Raw genomic sequence first — 18079 nt, 5'->3', positions numbered from 1 at the left:
GCCCTACTGCTGCTTCGCGGTTGGTGTCCCTACCATTTTTGATGACAAGAACAAGGGCTTAACTAAAAGGGCATAACCATTGAAAGATTCACAAAAAGGAAAATGTGAAATTAAATTATTATCGCATATTTTGAATGTTGTGTACTGAGATACAGTTACTATCGTTATTCTGAACAATTTTTTTTTAAATCTTTATTATAGAGATTTTTAGCCGAAGGCTAGTTCATCTCTTTATTCTGAACAATATAAATGCCTAAAATACTTGAATTTCCTTTTATATGAATTATGCGGCGAAACAATTTAAAAATAATTTTCTGGTTTGTTCACATTTTGGAATGTTGTGCGAGAATTTTGGAAATTTATATGAACAAAGAAGTCAAAATAGACTGGGACCTCGGGCCGCATTGCGCATCTCCAAACGAAAAACTTTTTCATACAAGCGTTCGAACAAAATGTCTTTCGTTTCGAGATGCGCAATGAGGCCCCTGCATTTCCATCGAGCTAGGAAAGGATCGAGTAGGGAGGGTTGACTTTAAATCTTCAAAAAATAATTTAAAAGCACTTTGATAATCCATGATTTTGTTAAAAGTTGGGAAAATTTTATTAAAAGTTCGGTCCAGGTTAATAATAAAATAGGAAATATAAAATGCTTTGTTCATATCCATTATGATTTCACTATGTTTTTGTAATTGTAATTGAGTGCATATCCCGTGTCTTTCGCAAAGTGGGCGTATTTAGGGACCAACCCCCAGGTATACGCACCAGCCGTCCTTCCCGTTCCACTCATCAGCTTGTGTGATACTCTAGACTCACATGGGTGGTCGGATCCGGGTCCTCCCCTGGATAGGCTCAAGTGACCGTCGAGGTTCTGGTACATTAAGTTATATCTATGTATGCTTAAAGCTACTTTTTACTAATTTTCTTATTGTTTTCCTACCAAAGTTATAATAACATATTGATTACTTAATTTGTTAATTATTACCGAAATTACTAATATCAAAACGCATACATGGATTTGTTATCAAGAAAACATGATTTGTTATATTTTTAAAATCCTGCATACACCATTTAAATCTCATTTTTGTTATGATTACTGTTAACTCGACCACACGGCAAAATTTGCTATCACGAATGCTTATTGTTCGGAAGGTTTAAAGAGAAAAATCTCTGCAGCAGACACCGTTTCCCGATTAGACAAAACCTCAAAGCTGTAATTAATCATTTGTAATAAACAATGCAAAACAATATAAAAGCTAACTTACATTAGTCTTCTCCTTAGTAAAGCTACCCGAGCAAAGTACAGCATCAAAATGACAGCAAATTGAAATCAAGTTTTGATATCAACATCAAACTGAAATCCTTATTTGATTTCAGTTTACGCAATTGACAAATTTGATACCTAATTTTGTTTTCATTTTGCTGTACATTTGCTCTTCAGAAATATGTTGTTGCGGGATTGTTTTCATTGCCTTAGCATAACATCAAATTGAATACTTGTTTTGCTATCAACAGGAAAAATGGATATCAAATTAAGTTTTTAGTTTGCTCTCACTGATAGCAGAAATAGTTTTCAATGTGATGTCACAGGAATATTTGTTTGCTCTCAATTGTGATATATTAACCGTTAAAACGACCAAAACGACAATAACCTGAGTAATCATTATCAGCGAAATCACAACATCAAATTTTGATTTAAATTTGATCTCAGACTTTGCTCGGGTACTCTGATTCACTTCCTTGGAGCCAGACGGGACAATTTTGTAGCAGAGCAGAACCTAAATCACACAGCATAATTTAATTTCAACCTAGGGAAGAATAATTCCGTCTTACCTCTACAAAAATTTCCTAATTCTTCGGAAAAATTAACTGCACTGAACTCTAAACTGCCTATCCATTACCGACGAGTAGGAACAAAAAAGGTGTGAGTGGAGTGCTGCAGTTATGCCAGAACACTTATATCAAAATATAAAATTTAGTTTTTATTTTGTTTTCATTCTCTGCACGGAGTACTATCCGTTTAGAATAGAGCATATATACAGTCTCTTCGTTATGGAAGCATATTAAAGGGTGGAACGGTCAAAAATTGGTCAATCTTGATTAAGTGCACATTGATTATGTTATTGTATAAATGATCAAACTTTATTTCTTTTTGAAGTTCAATGGCTACAAAATACAGGAAATGATTAGGCTTCGTTATTTCCAAATGCGATGTGTCGGGCTTTACGTTTTACACCTTCCATCAGATTTTGTACCGCTGTTATATCAACCTTATTTGATGCTGAACGTCAATTTGCTTTGAATTGTTTCTCATTTTCTGTTTCTGAGTTTTCTTGAGGTTCCGCTTAACGATTGCCCAATATTTTTCAATTGGGTGCAGCTCCGGCGAGTTTGGGGAGTTTTTGTCCTTGCACGTTGTTTCAAATTCGCCAAATTTGAGTTTTTGACCGTTCCACCCTTTAGTTGATAGATGGGGCATATTTCCCCGTCTAATTAAGAGCCCCGTAACGTGGGTAGATCACCTTTTCGTGGTACGTTACGGGATGTAAGATCTACCACCGATTCCTAGTCCTGAACATTTAGGTTAATAATAATCACTCAGCATCAAAAATAAAAGTTTAATCATACAATAATTTAACACTCATTGAGAACCTTTGATCCTTAACGCATTGAATTCAAGATAGCTGTTTTCTTAGTTACCCTAAGGCAGTGCTGCCCAACGTGCGGCCCGCCGGACGTGGTCTCTGGACCGCTGCAATGATAACATTCAAGTTCAATTTTATTAATTAATAAGAATGTTAGCTCAAAATGAATGAGAAAGACACAAAATGCAGCTTGAAACACGTTCATCGAACACAGAAACAGCCATTTAGAAAAGCAAGTTTTTTTAAAGATTGTGCAGACCTGCCGTAAGGGATAGACCCAGTATATTTCAATCAAGATAGCAATAAACTCATCATTGAGAATTTAATGCATTTCATCGTTTCAGGTCATTGTTAATGCAGCAAATATTGCCAAATATGAATGCCAAGGTTACTTCCAGAACAGCAGGTGGAACTGTTCGGTCAAGCGGGGATCTGAAATTTTCTACGGAAATTTCGATGAGAAAGGTGCTTAGATTATCTGAAGAATTATCCAGAAAATAATTGTTATTATTCTTGAATGCAGGAAATCGCGAAACGGCCTATCTGAGCGCAATAAACTCGGCTTCTCTTGCATGGACCATCACCCGATACTGTACTAAAGGCGAGCTGACCATGTGCACCTGTGACCACATACAGCGCAAAAAGCACAGCAAATGGACATGGGGAGGCTGCTCCGAAGATGTCAACTACGGCATCAAACAGGCGCGACAGTTTGTCGACCCACAGGAAGACCGGTCTTCGAGTTTCGGGTTGATGAATCTGCACAACAATGAAGCTGCTCGAAGAGTAAGTAAGTTTACAACTTTTTTTTTTGTTTTCTTTGCTGGCTTAACCATACGAATGGCTAAATAGAAAATACTTAATTAACACGATTCCTTCCCAAACAGACATTGCGAGCTAGAATGCAGAAAGTGTGCAAATGCCACGGGATGTCCGGCTCCTGCACGACCCGCGTTTGCTGGCGTCGATTACCACCGATGAAACTGATGGCCGATACGCTCGGTTCAATGTTTGATGCTGCCGCTCTAGTCAAAGTATGTATCTGGATTTCGGCACATGATTTAAGGATGTTTCGTATCAATCAATGCAATTATAAATACATTTTACAGCCTGTTGAAAACAAAGGTGTCATCAAGAAATTGAAACGAAAGGATTCGCAATATAAAAAGGTTAACAAGTCTGATCTGGTATATATTGCGGAATCACCCGATTATTGCGAGGAGAATGACAGGTGAGTTGATTGATCCCAAATACTTTTGACTCAAATTACATTTTATGATGTTGCATTTGATAATAAATGTTAAGTGATTAAGCCTTGTTGCTGGTCATCTTTGAAGTTTGTTTCAAATTTCGTCACTCGCTTTCATAGTTGAAAATTATTGCAACTTACCCCGTTTGACGGTATTTAGGCTGTGTTCCATTTGGCGAATTTTCACTTAAATTTGAGACAGAAAATTTTCAAATAAACCTGCTATTATACTACACACTACTAAAAAGTAATGTAAATTTCGGTTCCCTGAGACCGACACATGTAAGCGGGCCTTTTGACATAAGAATCAGTTGAAAGAAACGTGAAAATCAATGCAACCAAACGTTCTCTTTGTCGACTAGCTGATGTTTCGGTTTGAGAACACTTAATTTTACATGAAATGTTTCTTTACGTTCTATGATTTACGTCCAATATGGATTACGTCTCGTGTAAAAGTAGTTATTTCTAAGTGTGTAGACTTATTTCTGACAGACTAGGAATCAATTTTTAACAAACACCTATTCGAAAATCAACAAAAGAGGGATTTTCGATCATTATAACTTATTTTCGAAGTGTCAAAGTGTCACCAAATGGAACACAGCCTTAGTAGGTTAAGTAGTTTTTATGTTAGTTTTAAGTAAAAATTAAAAATCAAACAGTGTCCAAGTTCATACTATCTTTTAAGTAACACTAACGTGAGTAATGACATCAGTTTGAATTGAAATTTTCACAACACTATCGTTATTCACATGAATGTTCCACGGTTCATAAGTTGTGCATATAACATTGGCATTACATGTAACCAAATATATTATATTAACAATATGATCCACTCTTCCGCTTAGCTGGCTAACCAAATTTTTAGCGATGAAAGCACCTCTGTTGACAAAAAGGCTACCAATGTATTTGTTTATCGTCACGAGGGGTAAACCAAATGCAAATTTGTTTAAAATTTCAAATAAATGTATTTCAGCATATTATGTTATTTGATGACAACAGTAACACGACGAAGTGACTGCTGCCAGCCGTTTGGAAGTTTCGGTTGCATTCGGGTTTAAAGCAAAAATCATGAAACTCATAGCGAATTTGTTTATTATCCAGGTTGGAACCAGTTCCAACCCGTGCCAACCCGAGCTTATTGTCAGTGCGAACCTCAACCGGAGCCAGGTTACAAAAACAAACGTTCACACTGACGTTTGATAGACAACAAGCAGACCCAATCTTGATACCCGATCCAGGTTGGAACTGAATCAAAAACAAATTCGCTATCAATCTCACCACAGTTTGTTGAGATTTGCAGCCGGTGAGTTTCGTTAGCTTAATATTCCGAGCTGCGATATCACAGCTTGCAAAATCAACCGCAGCTGTATGCTTGCTGATTTTTGTATACGAAAATCAAGCTTGATCTTGGGCATTGGTGAGATTTGATTTTTTGATATTTTCCCAACACTGTACACAATGTAATTAATAAAAATAATGCTACTCTTACTTTTGTAATAAGTGCTATATTCGCACCCCTCGATTGTTATTGAATGATTGTTGCTGACCTTTTTCAACGCTAGATGGTGCGTGAAGCAATATTTTGCGGGTCGCCATTGCAATATTTGGAAAAGGCTTGAATGGATCATATTGTTAATATGATATATTTGATGTAACCAACTTTGAAAAAGTGTATTAAATCATCATTTAAACGCAATATTCAGATGTATCCGACTTTAATGGTGTCAGAAGATCACCCCCTACTTGTTGTTTAGTTTTCTTACTTGAGTTGATCTAGTCTTGATTTTCTCCGTTTATTTTTTCGAAACGGATCAATTTTCTTTTATTACATCAACCAATGGAATTACTGGTCCAGAACCGCACTTATTTCGTGCCGCTGAACTCAAAAATTAAGAGATAGCTAGGAATTGAATGCCACTGGTTTTGTCTTTCGCAGACTATTGAAAGTGCCCCATTTTGCCCGATTTTTGCCATTTTCTGTGAAAATTAGTAGTTGTTTGACTTAATATGGCACTGCCGGTGAACTACAGCTAAAGCTTGGATCTAATTTTAGGCCTGCTAAGCACAACGCGCCCTTTGAGTAAATTTTTGGAGTGGATTTTTTTTTTCACAAAATGGAATGAAAAGAGAAATAAATTGTAGAGATATTGTTAAAAATCTAACACTGCTTCTTGACCCCAAACTCGGCCTACGGATTCTAAACTCAGCCTACGGATTCTAAACTCGGCCTAATGCATTGAAATGCCATTCAAACGCCATTGAATTCACTTTGGCCTATTGGATGAAGAAAAAAATTGATTAGGTTTGAACGATTCTTTTGTTTTTAAGAAAAAATGGTGTAAACATTTAAACATTGACTTCGTTCGGTAGATTTTGAACTAAAGTATCGTACCAAACGCATAATTGTTAACTATGTTAACTATGCTAACATGTTAACTATGAAATAATGGATTTATTTGATGTTTTCTTTTCGATAAGCACAAAATGGGCAATTAGGTCGAAATAGTGCGCTACCATATTAAGTGAATATCGTGAATGATATGGTGAACAGCCATGAAAACCAACTACACCTAATCTTAACCTGTGCAGACCAATAAAATAAAGCATTTTGACCCAATTCTCAAAAAATCTTTATTTTTAAAAGAATTGCTGATGCTCTGGAGACTGCCGCATTAATTCAGACATAAAATAAATAATTTCTAATACGAAAATGCCCAACTAATCGATTGGACCATATATCAGACCTATTTGGCCCCATTTCCCCAAAAAACATTATTTTAAATGGATTTGCTTATAGTATAGCTGACTTAGACATAAAAACCCGAATTTATCCACCTATGGTGTGATCAGACCCTTCTTACTTATTCAAGTTTATTTATTTTATTGTCATTATCAGTGACCAAGCCCCCCACCCCCGTGTCATCCAGTGACGCTACGCCACTGCCTGGGGGTACCCGGAATATATCCGGGTGTAGTCTATTTGGTGAGGCTACCAATCACCTTATCATCGTATTTTAATGTGATTTAATGGGTTTTAATTCAATTCATATTCAAGCAACTTCCCCGGGGTACCCGGAACATGTCCAAGTGTGTCCAATGTGGTCTGGAACACTTAACACGACTTGCATTGATCTTATTTTTGAATTCTGTAGGAATTTGATGTGTCGTTTGGTTTTGATGGTTTTGATACGTTTTCCGTTAAATCCAGCGTGAAGGCCCATATTCACCGGATTTTATTCCGGCCATATCTCCGGAACCGGTTCACCGATTTCAAAACCGTTCAATAGCGTTCAATGGGACCCCAAGACCTATCATTTGGCGCCGAGTTAGTCCAAATCGATTGAGCGGTTGCTGAGAAACGTGAGCGAATTCATTTCGTTACATACACACACATACACACATACACACGTACACACGTACACACGTACACACACACACAGACATGTTCCGATCTCGTCGAGCTGAGTCGAATGGTATATGACAATCAGCCCTCCGGGCCTCGGATCGATAGTTGGTTTTTCAAGTGATATCTATACCCTTCTTTGTAAGAAGGGTAAAAACACAATTTCTTATTCGGAAATGCCCAACAAATCGATTAGAAAAAATTTCAAATAATGCAGACTATGGCAAGTAGCGTTGAGTTTGATTCGTAAGTATAAAAATAAAAACAAAAATTAGGCTCTTTCAGACCTGTCAAAAAAGTGCATGTATTGACGAGTGCACGGATGGATTTGAGTTCACTTACTCGGCAAAAAGTGACACAACAGCGGGGCCCTGTTTACTAAAAATGAACACATGAATAATGCTCGCGTAACATTTGAAAAGGGCCTATCAACTTTTGTAAATAATTTGCTAGGTCCTTTTCACGAGAACCGAAGTACGCCCACGCAAACCAAGAGCACTATTGGGAAGGGGAGAATTTCCTCTGCCCGAAGGTGTTGTTAGTTTACGTGAGCGTATTCGGTTCGCGCGAAAAAGGCCTAACAAGTTTTGTGTATATAAGTTGATAGACCCGTTTCAAATGTTACGTGAGTATTATTCATGTGTTCATTTTTAGTAAACAGGGCCCCGCTGTTGTGTCACTTTTTGTCGAGTGAGTGAACTCAAATCCATCCGTGCACTCGTCAATTCCTTGAGTTCGTTAGCGATCATTCTCCTTATCATTGCCTTTTTCTTAAACGGTATCATTGGATTCAGATTTAGATTAGGTATCGGAATTGATTTTGGAATCGATTTCGCAATCAGTTTCTGGATCATAGCTTGAAGTCACGTCACCGAATAAGGGTTCAACATTGTCCACGGATACAAATTTTGTTCATTTAAAACAAAAATATAAATGTTTATACTCTAAACATTTGAAAAGTAAATTGAAAGCATGTTTAAAACTAAAATATTTATGTTTGAATAAAATTCAAAAGCATATTTATTTCAACAATATAAGATTTGGGTAAACGGTTTTTAGCGTGTCATGCCTTTTTATTTCCTTCTTGTTACATTCGTAAAAAGTTGCCCCAGCTTTGCTCAACTGCAACAGAAAACGGCCATCCATTCCGAATCCATTCCGGATTCTCCTCCGACACCGAACATAGAAAGAAACCGGTATGAGGACCAGTGGCAGAAACCGAGGCAGAAACGGCAAAACGATGTTATTAACACACATTTGTGCCGGTTCCACTGATCTGGAACCCACGGACACCCACCCTGACGGGTCATCGCATCCCAGACCAGGACCCCAATACCCACAGCTCACCCTTAATCGCACCCGAAAAAGAGCAGGAATTAAGATATCTTTTTTTTTTTCATTTCTTGGCTAACCGTTTTATTTTGCTTTACTCTGCACTCAACTACTAAAATAATTTCAAAATATGTATGTTTATTTTAAACATGAGAAGCATGTTTAAAATAAACATATTTATTATTGTTCGCATAGCTTTCAAACCAAACAAAAATAAATACGTTTATTTTCAACACGAATATTTTTGAAATAAACGTAATATTATTTTTGTTTTAAACATTGATTTCACATGACTTCAAACATGGAATACGTTTGAAATCAACCTAATTTATGTTTGTGGCCAGAACAAACTGAGTTTACGTTTAAATTTACCTCAAATATTTTTGTTTCGACCATAGTTTTTTTCTGCGTGTCCATATCTGAATTTCAGGATAACAAACTTTACACTTGAAAATGGGATTACGTAAATGTGCGTGTTATAAACGTCAGAAAGGTCCATTTCATTTGGTGCAAGCGACACACTCACCGACGAACAATTACCTCCTGCTCACCGGAAATCTTCCTGCCTGCTGTTGATGTGCGTGAGGAATTTTTTTTCCACCCGTTGCATGACGATAAAAGCAAATAATGACCCGATGATGACGTAGATTTGAGTCTTGGCTTTCTAGAAATCATCCAGAGAAGTCATTGTTTACAAAAGCTGTTACGCCCTAATTCCAGCTCTATCTAGAATGTTTAGTATGTGTGACGTTTTCCAGCGGGTGTGTATTTCGATTACAGTAGCGTCGACATAATCCGAACTCGAAATAATGCGCTACCAACAAGCTTATACGTAACATGCTGATGCTCAAAATGTGCGCGAAGTTTTCCGGATCAGAGAGTAGACAGCGTGCCATATTACCATTATTGCTGCTTCCACTACCTTCAATTTTAGGGTGGTTGATGTTGATTTTGAAATGTTCTTTCAAGCGATCCACAATTTCGCGAGCTTTTTCTTTGACTTTCGGACGCGCTTGAGCTGGAAGCCCAGGAACATGTTTCTAAGAAACCACACGAATCAACCACTCTACGCCATTTTAATCTTAAATGGAAGAAGGATGGACCCCCACTACTGTGTTACCTGACTTATAACGAATATACGTTGTATACGAGTACCCCGAATAGAACGTATGGCTCGTCTAATTTTGCATAGTATTTGCAATGTAAAATTAGACGAACTATACGTTGTATTCGGAGTACTCGTATACAACGTATATTCGTTATAGGTCAGGTAACACAGTAGGGTCAGCATGTTTCACACACAAAGGGTACATGGGTACACAGATAAAAATTCTGAATTTTAATAGTGATGTAAACATTCATTCTCGTAAACTTGTATTTCATTTCACGCAACCAAGTAACTAGTAAACGATGTTGTTTACAAAAATGGGCTTTTGTATACAATATTTGCTACATTGCATGAAATGTCTCAGAACTTTACATGATATATAATGTAAAGTTATATGATATGTGACGCTCCATTTATGTGCATCATACTGAACAGAAATGTATCCACTTTACCATCAACCATAGCATAAAAAGCGCTGATTTTTATTTGAAGGTCGATTCCATGCACCTAGATTTATAAAAATGATCTTAAGGTGTTTCGCTGTGAGATCCTTAAGTGCACACCATGAGAGCGGGATTCAAGATTCATCAGTATTTTTTTTAATTTCAAGCATGTTCCATGTAAAAAGGAGAAATACGTCATTGCCGTAAACATAAAATTACGCATGATTAAGTAGAAAAAATACATTATTTTCCCCCGGGATTTCTAAGCTGCAGGAGAGGAACAAAAACTCAAAAAAATGTAATGACCTTATTCACAAAAAAAGGAACAAAATATCTGTTTACCTGAAAAGGTAAGCCAACTGTACTCAGAGTTAATATTTTTGCAGCGAGTAAATTTGAGTAACTCATGATTACTCAAAGTTGAGCAAAGTAGGCGCACATTCATCAACAAATCAGTGCCAACATTTCAAAGGGGCGTAATTGCATTTGTAAACAATGGCTTTACCTGTTGATTTCTCGCGAATAAAAGCTCACTCATGAAAAATAATGACACCAAAAGGTAGGGGAATGTTTCCTCTACTAGCTAGCATTGTTAATTTGGATAGGCGAACTTTAAGTTGCGAGAAATCGACGGCTAAAGCCATTGTTTACAAAAGCAATTACACCCCTTTGAAATGTTGGCATTGAAATAAGCATTAAAAACTGTTTTAATAAACATCAACTGTCAGAGTGATCTTTTTCGTAATATTTTCATATATTGATACTAATATTAACCAGGCAAATTTAAATCATTTACAGCACATTAGCCAGATATGCTAAATCTTGAAAAAAATGTATGTTCAGGTTGTGTGGCGTTCAGATTATCCAATCCAAATGAATCAATGCACAAATCCGTCTAAAATGCTGCGAAACCGTGTGAGGGTCGCTACGGGATATTTTAGCTTGGATTGGATGATTAACTTGGAGAATTGTAGAGTCAAGCGGAAGCCTTTAGGTAAGAGTGGACAATAAAATAGAAAACTAGCTAGATAGATTTATAGCCCCACAGAAGATGCCATTAACAGTGAACTCGTTGTCGAAACATTCAGAAAGGTGTGCATAATGATGGACGTTTTAAGCAAATTTGGGGTCTCCAATTGTAACTGTAAACCACAGACAAACAGACATAACACATTGAATATTTCTCACTGTAAAACATCTCGCTAAAACATTACCGCCATCTGTTGAGTACACTGTGGTGGGTAGTACGCTGAACAGATGGCGATAGTGTATAAACGTCAAACGCAAGGGAACTGACTATGCGCGCCACAGGTGGCGGTACTACCAACTACGATACTTTTAAATTGACCGTTAAATGCTTGTTCGATGAACAACTTTCTAGTGTTATGTCTGTTTGTCTGTGTGTAAACTACAGTCATTCAAATTACATAGATAGAATTTATCCTTCTTGAGTTTCCTTCTTCATTTGAATTTACCTAGCATAAAGTTTTGAATAATCAAATATGCCTAGACGATGAAAAGCTTCTTTTCCATCGATTCCGTGACGAACTATCTAGAAAATGGAATTTAAATTATTCCAGAAAACCATGTGAATCCAAGATGTGAATCAGGCATTCCTAAATAAATACAAAGGTTATTTTCTTAGTACCACTAAGCTCTAGTCGTGATGATACCACATGATGTTATACTAGAGAAGTAACGGGTTGCCTACAACATTTTTTAAACGATTTTCAATGGAAAGGCTAAATCTATGTTAAAAAATATAACCAGGAGCATTACCTAGAATAAAACAAAGATTTTTTTATGTTACTCTGTTAAAGATATTATAACAATTTAATTTACTATTCTTAGAGACGTTAAAATGCTTGGATTTCTATTACGAATGCAACACTCTAAGCTACGATTACCTATATTTATCGGTTATTTTTACCGATAAAAATCGTTACTTTTTACTTTAAATTGGATATTTTTTACTATAAATTAGGACAGTTTTAACGTTAATTATTGGTAATCCATAATAGCCGATAATTTAGGTATGTGCACTTTTTTCGATTATCGGTAATTTTTACCGATATCTAGGTATTCTTTACCGACTTTTAGGTATGTGCATCTTAGCGTGAATCTTCTCCATGTTGATGGTGATAATTGAATGATGATTGTCTGCATTCAATTCAGGTGAACACTACTTAGTAACGTTTAACAAAAATGTACAAAGTTTAAGGGATTTGAGGATAGTGATCCAGTATGATACGTCAATGGATGTTGATGGGTTTGAAACTTCTGAAATGTTTGCTTCGCCAAACATCTGACGGCGACATTTAGGAAACAAACACGTACACAAACAGGTTGCTGTGCTACCGTGCATTCAATAATGAGCAACTCGAGTTACTCAGAGCTACTCAAAATTAACTCCAATATTACTCATGATTAAAAGCTCATAGATTTTGCGTGGCAAAAGGTATCGGATTGCGGGTTGGGGTTCTCACACAATCGCTGACTCCCATTTTCTACCAGCATAAGTGGCATCACATGTTCGGTGAGCAGCAAATCGTCCTTTTTCAAAATCTTAGCTGGGTTGTAATGCAAGAAATCTGTCGCTGAATCAACTTCTGCCGAGAATGCAAAATACATTTTGCATTCACGCAGCGTAACGTGAGCAGAAAGGATGCCATCGTCCCAAGATGAATTGTAAATCTTAGGTATTATGTTGTTACGATGTTCAATTACTTTAGCCCAAAGTTGGAGTAATTTAGCACCGCAAACTTGTTTCGTAAACTTCTCAACTCTCTGGAATTTCCTTTTGCTCAGTCCTAAGCGCGTTTTAAGCAACAGTGATGCATCGGCAGATGCCTCCAATATATTCTTTGATTTAAGAGATCCTTCCAGCATCTTAGAAGCAGCAGCTTCTCCATTAGTTATATTCTTCGGAGCACTTTAGCAGTTTTTGGTAACCTATAACGGCGAGCAGCTTTTTCATCAGACCACACGAGTTTCTTTAGAGGCTCTTCCCGAATAAAAATTGACCATACAAAAATATTAGAACCTATGATTACAATGCAATAATATTTATTGTAGCAACCATAAATCTTATAGTAAAAATTTATAAAAATACATTTGAACTTATTGTTAGGTACAATAGAATCTATTGTAAACGAGACTTTTACTATAGAAAAGGATGGTTGTTAGTTAACCTTAAATAATCTATTTTTTTTTCTCGAGCAAATTTGATCTCATTACAATCAATCTTATTGTTCAATATTTCGATAACATCGAATTTATTGTAAACCTATTGCGGTGACTATTTGATCATTTGACCAATACAATACAATTACAATATGGTCAACAATATAATCTATTGTATTTTACTGATATTTTATTGTAATTGTATGGTTATTTTTATCCGGGATATCTTCATCCAAATTTTACTTCGCTCGCTTTTTGTCCTATCTGCCAAATCTTCAAATAGTCGACGTTTCGGACCTCTTGCCGGAGTATGCTTGAATGAAGTAGGCGAGGGTAATACGGCAAAGGTTGGTTCAGTTGCCCAATTCGGAAGCAATACAGAAATATTCTGTCTTTTAAATAAATCTTAAAAGCAAGGGTGAACTAGCCAATTGGCTAGAAATCCCTATAATAAAGAATTTAAAATAATCCTGAAATTGCAGAATCACAGTGTATCCCTCTACATTATCATTATAAAAAATCACTTTATTGTCATTTTTATTATATTGAACACCGTTTATTCGTGTTGTTTGTTGTTTCCATTATTATCATTATTGTGGCCATGAAAGTTTTATTATTGATCCCATATAGAATAATCATTCCTTGGATTTATTAGATTAGCTGAAAGGTACTTTGTCGGAGGAGGTATTGTATTCAATTATGTTTAAATAAATACAGGTCAGTAAAATTCCATCTGACTTGAGCGATGTATCCAAATATTCTACATTTTGTTTTAGATTTTGCTAGCATGTCGAGAAAAAATGCAGAGTCGAATTCACAGATGTGAAGGGTCAGTACATAATTATTATACAAATAATGCTCATGCTCAGTTTGTCATCCAAGTGTAGCCGCGGCATTACATTTAATGGGAAAACATATGTCATTTTCGTTCAATGTATGGGTCAGATAAAGATTTAATAGACCGTTCAATCAAATTAATACTCAAGGTGTAAAGTGCACCTCTAGAACCTTGAGTAAAAATGGCCTCTTCACTTGTGAAATTGGGTCATTTTCTCGTTTAGCGATTGTCAAATCTGTAATTATCATGGGGAACGACACATCCTCATTCATCGTAATTCCACATCAATTTGATCCTCAAATCCGCATTCTCTTCCATCAACGAAAAGAAATTTTTTGATTTTTTTTTATTCCAGACATCATACCTTTTCTATTTTAATGCATCCTATTTTTTTCCAAGATATCCTGAACATCCCTGTTTATCCTTCTGTCTATTCCGATCTATTTTTTCCATCCCGAACGCATGCCATCCCAGTCCCACCAAGTATTTTTTTTTTAAATAAGAAATATGTCCTTGAAGAAGGTTCCAGATGGAATGAAAATAGAAGTTTCATTGTGTCAAAACTAAAAAGCCACTCGAAGCAAATCAATGCACAGTCGACACACAGTTCGAAAAAGTAGTGTAAATTTCTGTTCAATATGATGTACATAAATGAAGCGTTACATATCATATAAGTTTACATTATAGATTGTAACTATCGGCTAGCTAGCACACCTCTTTTCACGCCTCTCAGAGTCGGCACACCATAGCTAGAAAAAACTCACCCTTTTTTTTTTGTTCCCAACCTGTAATCAAGTTCAGTGCATGCAAGTAATGAACGCGACTCAAAATTTAAAGATTCTAGGTTGACTTCAAGTGGGTTTTATTACAACCAGAAGGGTTTACGAAAAGAAGATAAAGTTTGACTCACTCTTCTGCCGACGCTGCTGCTCTCGATGAACCGTGGCCAAATCCTTTGACCGTTGCTGCTGCGGATTCCAGCTCCAATGCCGGACGGGAATTTCAGCACCTTTTGCGGAAACGGGTGTTCCTGCACTGCTTGTTAGAAGTGATGGGTATGTTAGACAGATCCCGTGGAAGGAAGCAGAGACTCCGTATGTCTGATTCCAAGCCGTAATTGATTAAGCGTGAAAGAGGTCCGTATGGTGACGGACGGACCTGTTCGGATCTCTGGGAAGCACTTATCACTGAACCACGGATTTTCTTCAACGGTGATTGTTCTACTATATTCACGTGGTTTCGGGATACTGAACACTTAGGCCTAGCGAGCACAAAGCTCCTTTGTAATTAGCCACTAGCTCTAACTGTCCTACTAACGTGCGAATCGAAACTCCTATACGATTAGCACTATAATACTGCGAGACTATCTCCTTAACGTTTGGCAATACTTTTTAGAAAAAAAAAAAAAACTTTAGGTAAAAATAACCGAACTTTACTTGTTGCTTTCCCAGGAAAAAAGAGACCGATCCTTAGGGAAGCTGGGCTTATATAGCTCAGTGGGTGCAGATTCAAAATCGGATGAGGATCACCTCATCCATGAATCGTATCTACGATCACGTGATGCACGAATCGTGATCTCGGGTATTGCGCGCTCTACGTTATTCGGGCAGTGGGAGAGCCGAGCTTCGTTCGTAGCTATCGATGACCATTCGAGCAGAAGAGTGGCTAGACTACCTATTTTAGAAAATACCCTGTCTATCTCCTACCAGTCTCTGTAGAGTTGCGTATAGTGCCATTTTGACGGCACATCCCTTATTGTTGTCATCATGCTCGTGTTTTTGGAAATTTTATTTCTAGCACGGCGTGGTCACGATGCGTTACTTTACTAGACTAAAATAATATGAAAATCCCATGGAAAACTTAGTAATTACTTGAATAGTTTATTTTTTTAAATTATATAAACCAAAACATAACTTGCATGTGATTTATATTTACGAACAATTCAAGCTGAACATTGCATTAGGTCCTAAGTAACATTGATCGATTCTCTTCGTCAAATTTCTCTTTCGTTAATAACTTGATCACAGAACCGTTTCTTGATGTGTTTGTCGTATTATATGCTAGATAAAAGCTTCTTTTATCGATATGTGTGCTGAAAATGCCTGGGGATGTCTTTATATGGCCGTGGAGATGCAAAGAGAAAGTCGACGAAGAGAATCTGTCAATGCTACTTAGGACCTAATGCAATGTTCAGCTTGAATTTTGTAATATGGTGTATATTTGCAAAACTACCACTAAAACATTGAATTTCAGGTTGGAAACTCGGTAGAGGTTACAATATCATGTAAATTTCTGAGACATTTCATGCAATGTAGCAAATATTGTATACAAAAGCCCATCTTTGTAAAGAACATTGTTTACAAGTTGCTCGGTTGGTGAAATGAAATACAAGTTTACGTGAATGAATGTTTACATCACAATTAACATTCAGAACTTTTATCTGTGCCTAGTTCATATCAAAACAAATGATGGGCAAATGCTTTTATATATCCACTATCACATAAAAAAATCAATCCTTTAAGTGCGTAAGTAAAACGGCAACCTTCTCTTCGTCTTATTTCACAGCTTCGGAATATTCGGCACGCGAGGCCGGTTCTGCAATCGAACATCATACGGAATCGAAGGCTGCCGGTTGCTGTGCTGTGGTCGCGGCTATCAGACACGAATCCGAAACGTTGAGGAAAAGTGCAACTGCAAGTTTGTCTGGTGCTGTTCGGTCAAGTGCGACACGTGCAATGTACGAAAGGACGAATATATCTGCAATTGAACAGCGCAGCGTCAGAGAATCCTTCATCCAACTTGCGGCTCTTGTTGCAACAGAACGCTAAAATAAGTTGATCAGTGTATATTATTGCCATTCGCGATTAGAGTAATTTTTCACAAAGCCATTTTTGCACCAACTGATAATGCCATTTTGTCTCGAACTTTTGTATATTTATGGAAATCAAATCCTAACGATAGCATATAACTTAAGTAATTTTTGAAACGTTCTCAATGGATTCAACATGTAAATGTGCCGTTTAGAATGACGTATCGAACAAAAAATCGAATTTGCATCCATGACATGTGCGCCAACTGCTTGTTGTAATTCAATTTTGTAGCTTTAGACAACGAAAACACACACTCAAAAAGGTAACAACGAAAGTCTAAGTGTTTCCAGTATTTTTATAACCATATTAAGGTGTAAGAAAATATTTGCATTCTGTGATTTCTTTTTGTTTTGTAGTATTGATTTTATTTAACAACCGAGCGAAAGGTTTTAATCGATAAGTGTAACTGGTAAGATTAGATGATAAGCCAATGAACGATACCGAATATGAGGGGAAAGAAAGTCCTACAGCCAAAACAAGTAACAATTGAAAAACAGCTCTCCCACTTCTAGACAACATCTAATGAAAATTGACACATGACACTAAAACGGTGGAAAATACGAAGAACGTGTCTGAAAGTATTGTCTCGTAAAATGATCCCAAAGTAGCATTTAGCCAGCATGTAAAAATCAGCTAATCATCGTAAAAACATACTCTCACAAATTGACCACTTGTATAAGCACAACATGAAATCAATGAATAATGGAACGAAATAAAGCAGACCGCCCTGTACTCGTGCACAAAAACCGGGTTTCCTTCTTACACTCGCATGCAAGTCACTGGTGACAAATTATCCGATAAATTGTATCAACTCCCGTTCGCTCGAGCACCATAAATCACTGGAAGGGATTTCAACGAAACGAGATGAAGAATTTCTCTTTTTTATCGGTTGCTGCTGTCTACAGAGCTTCAAATATTATCACTGCAAATTTATATAGTTTTTTCAAAAAAAAAAATTGTCTTTTAAGTATTCTACTTTTCTCTGGTAAGTATTCTACTTTGTTGATTCGA

General features: G+C 36.7%; 1 protein-coding gene across 5 annotated transcripts in view; it reads left to right on the top strand.

Moving 5' to 3' along the window:
• Window positions 1–17800, top strand: part of LOC135701761 (protein Wnt-1-like) — a 91435-nt gene extending 73635 nt beyond the window's left edge. For all 5 annotated transcript variants that reach the window (XM_065222690.1, XM_065222691.1, XM_065222693.1 and 2 more), the window contains 5 exons: window positions 2987–3107; window positions 3166–3428; window positions 3530–3676; window positions 3752–3873; window positions 16764–17800. In XM_065222690.1, the coding sequence (XP_065078762.1) occupies window positions 2987–3107; window positions 3166–3428; window positions 3530–3676; window positions 3752–3873; window positions 16764–16965 (855 nt within the window). In that variant the 3' untranslated portion in view covers window positions 16966–17800. The remainder of the gene's footprint in view (window positions 1–2986; window positions 3108–3165; window positions 3429–3529; window positions 3677–3751; window positions 3874–16763) is intronic.
• Window positions 17801–18079: the final 279 nt, after the last annotated feature.

The sequence above is a fragment of the Ochlerotatus camptorhynchus genome, unplaced genomic scaffold (genome assembly GCF_037179485.1).
Source record: "Ochlerotatus camptorhynchus isolate MF236.1 unplaced genomic scaffold, CSIRO-AGI_Acam_v1.1 ptg000176l, whole genome shotgun sequence".
Classification (NCBI taxonomy): domain Eukaryota; kingdom Metazoa; phylum Arthropoda; class Insecta; order Diptera; family Culicidae; genus Ochlerotatus; species Ochlerotatus camptorhynchus.
The sequence above is the reverse complement of the archived record's forward strand: the minus strand, read 5'-3'. Positions and strand labels throughout refer to the sequence as shown.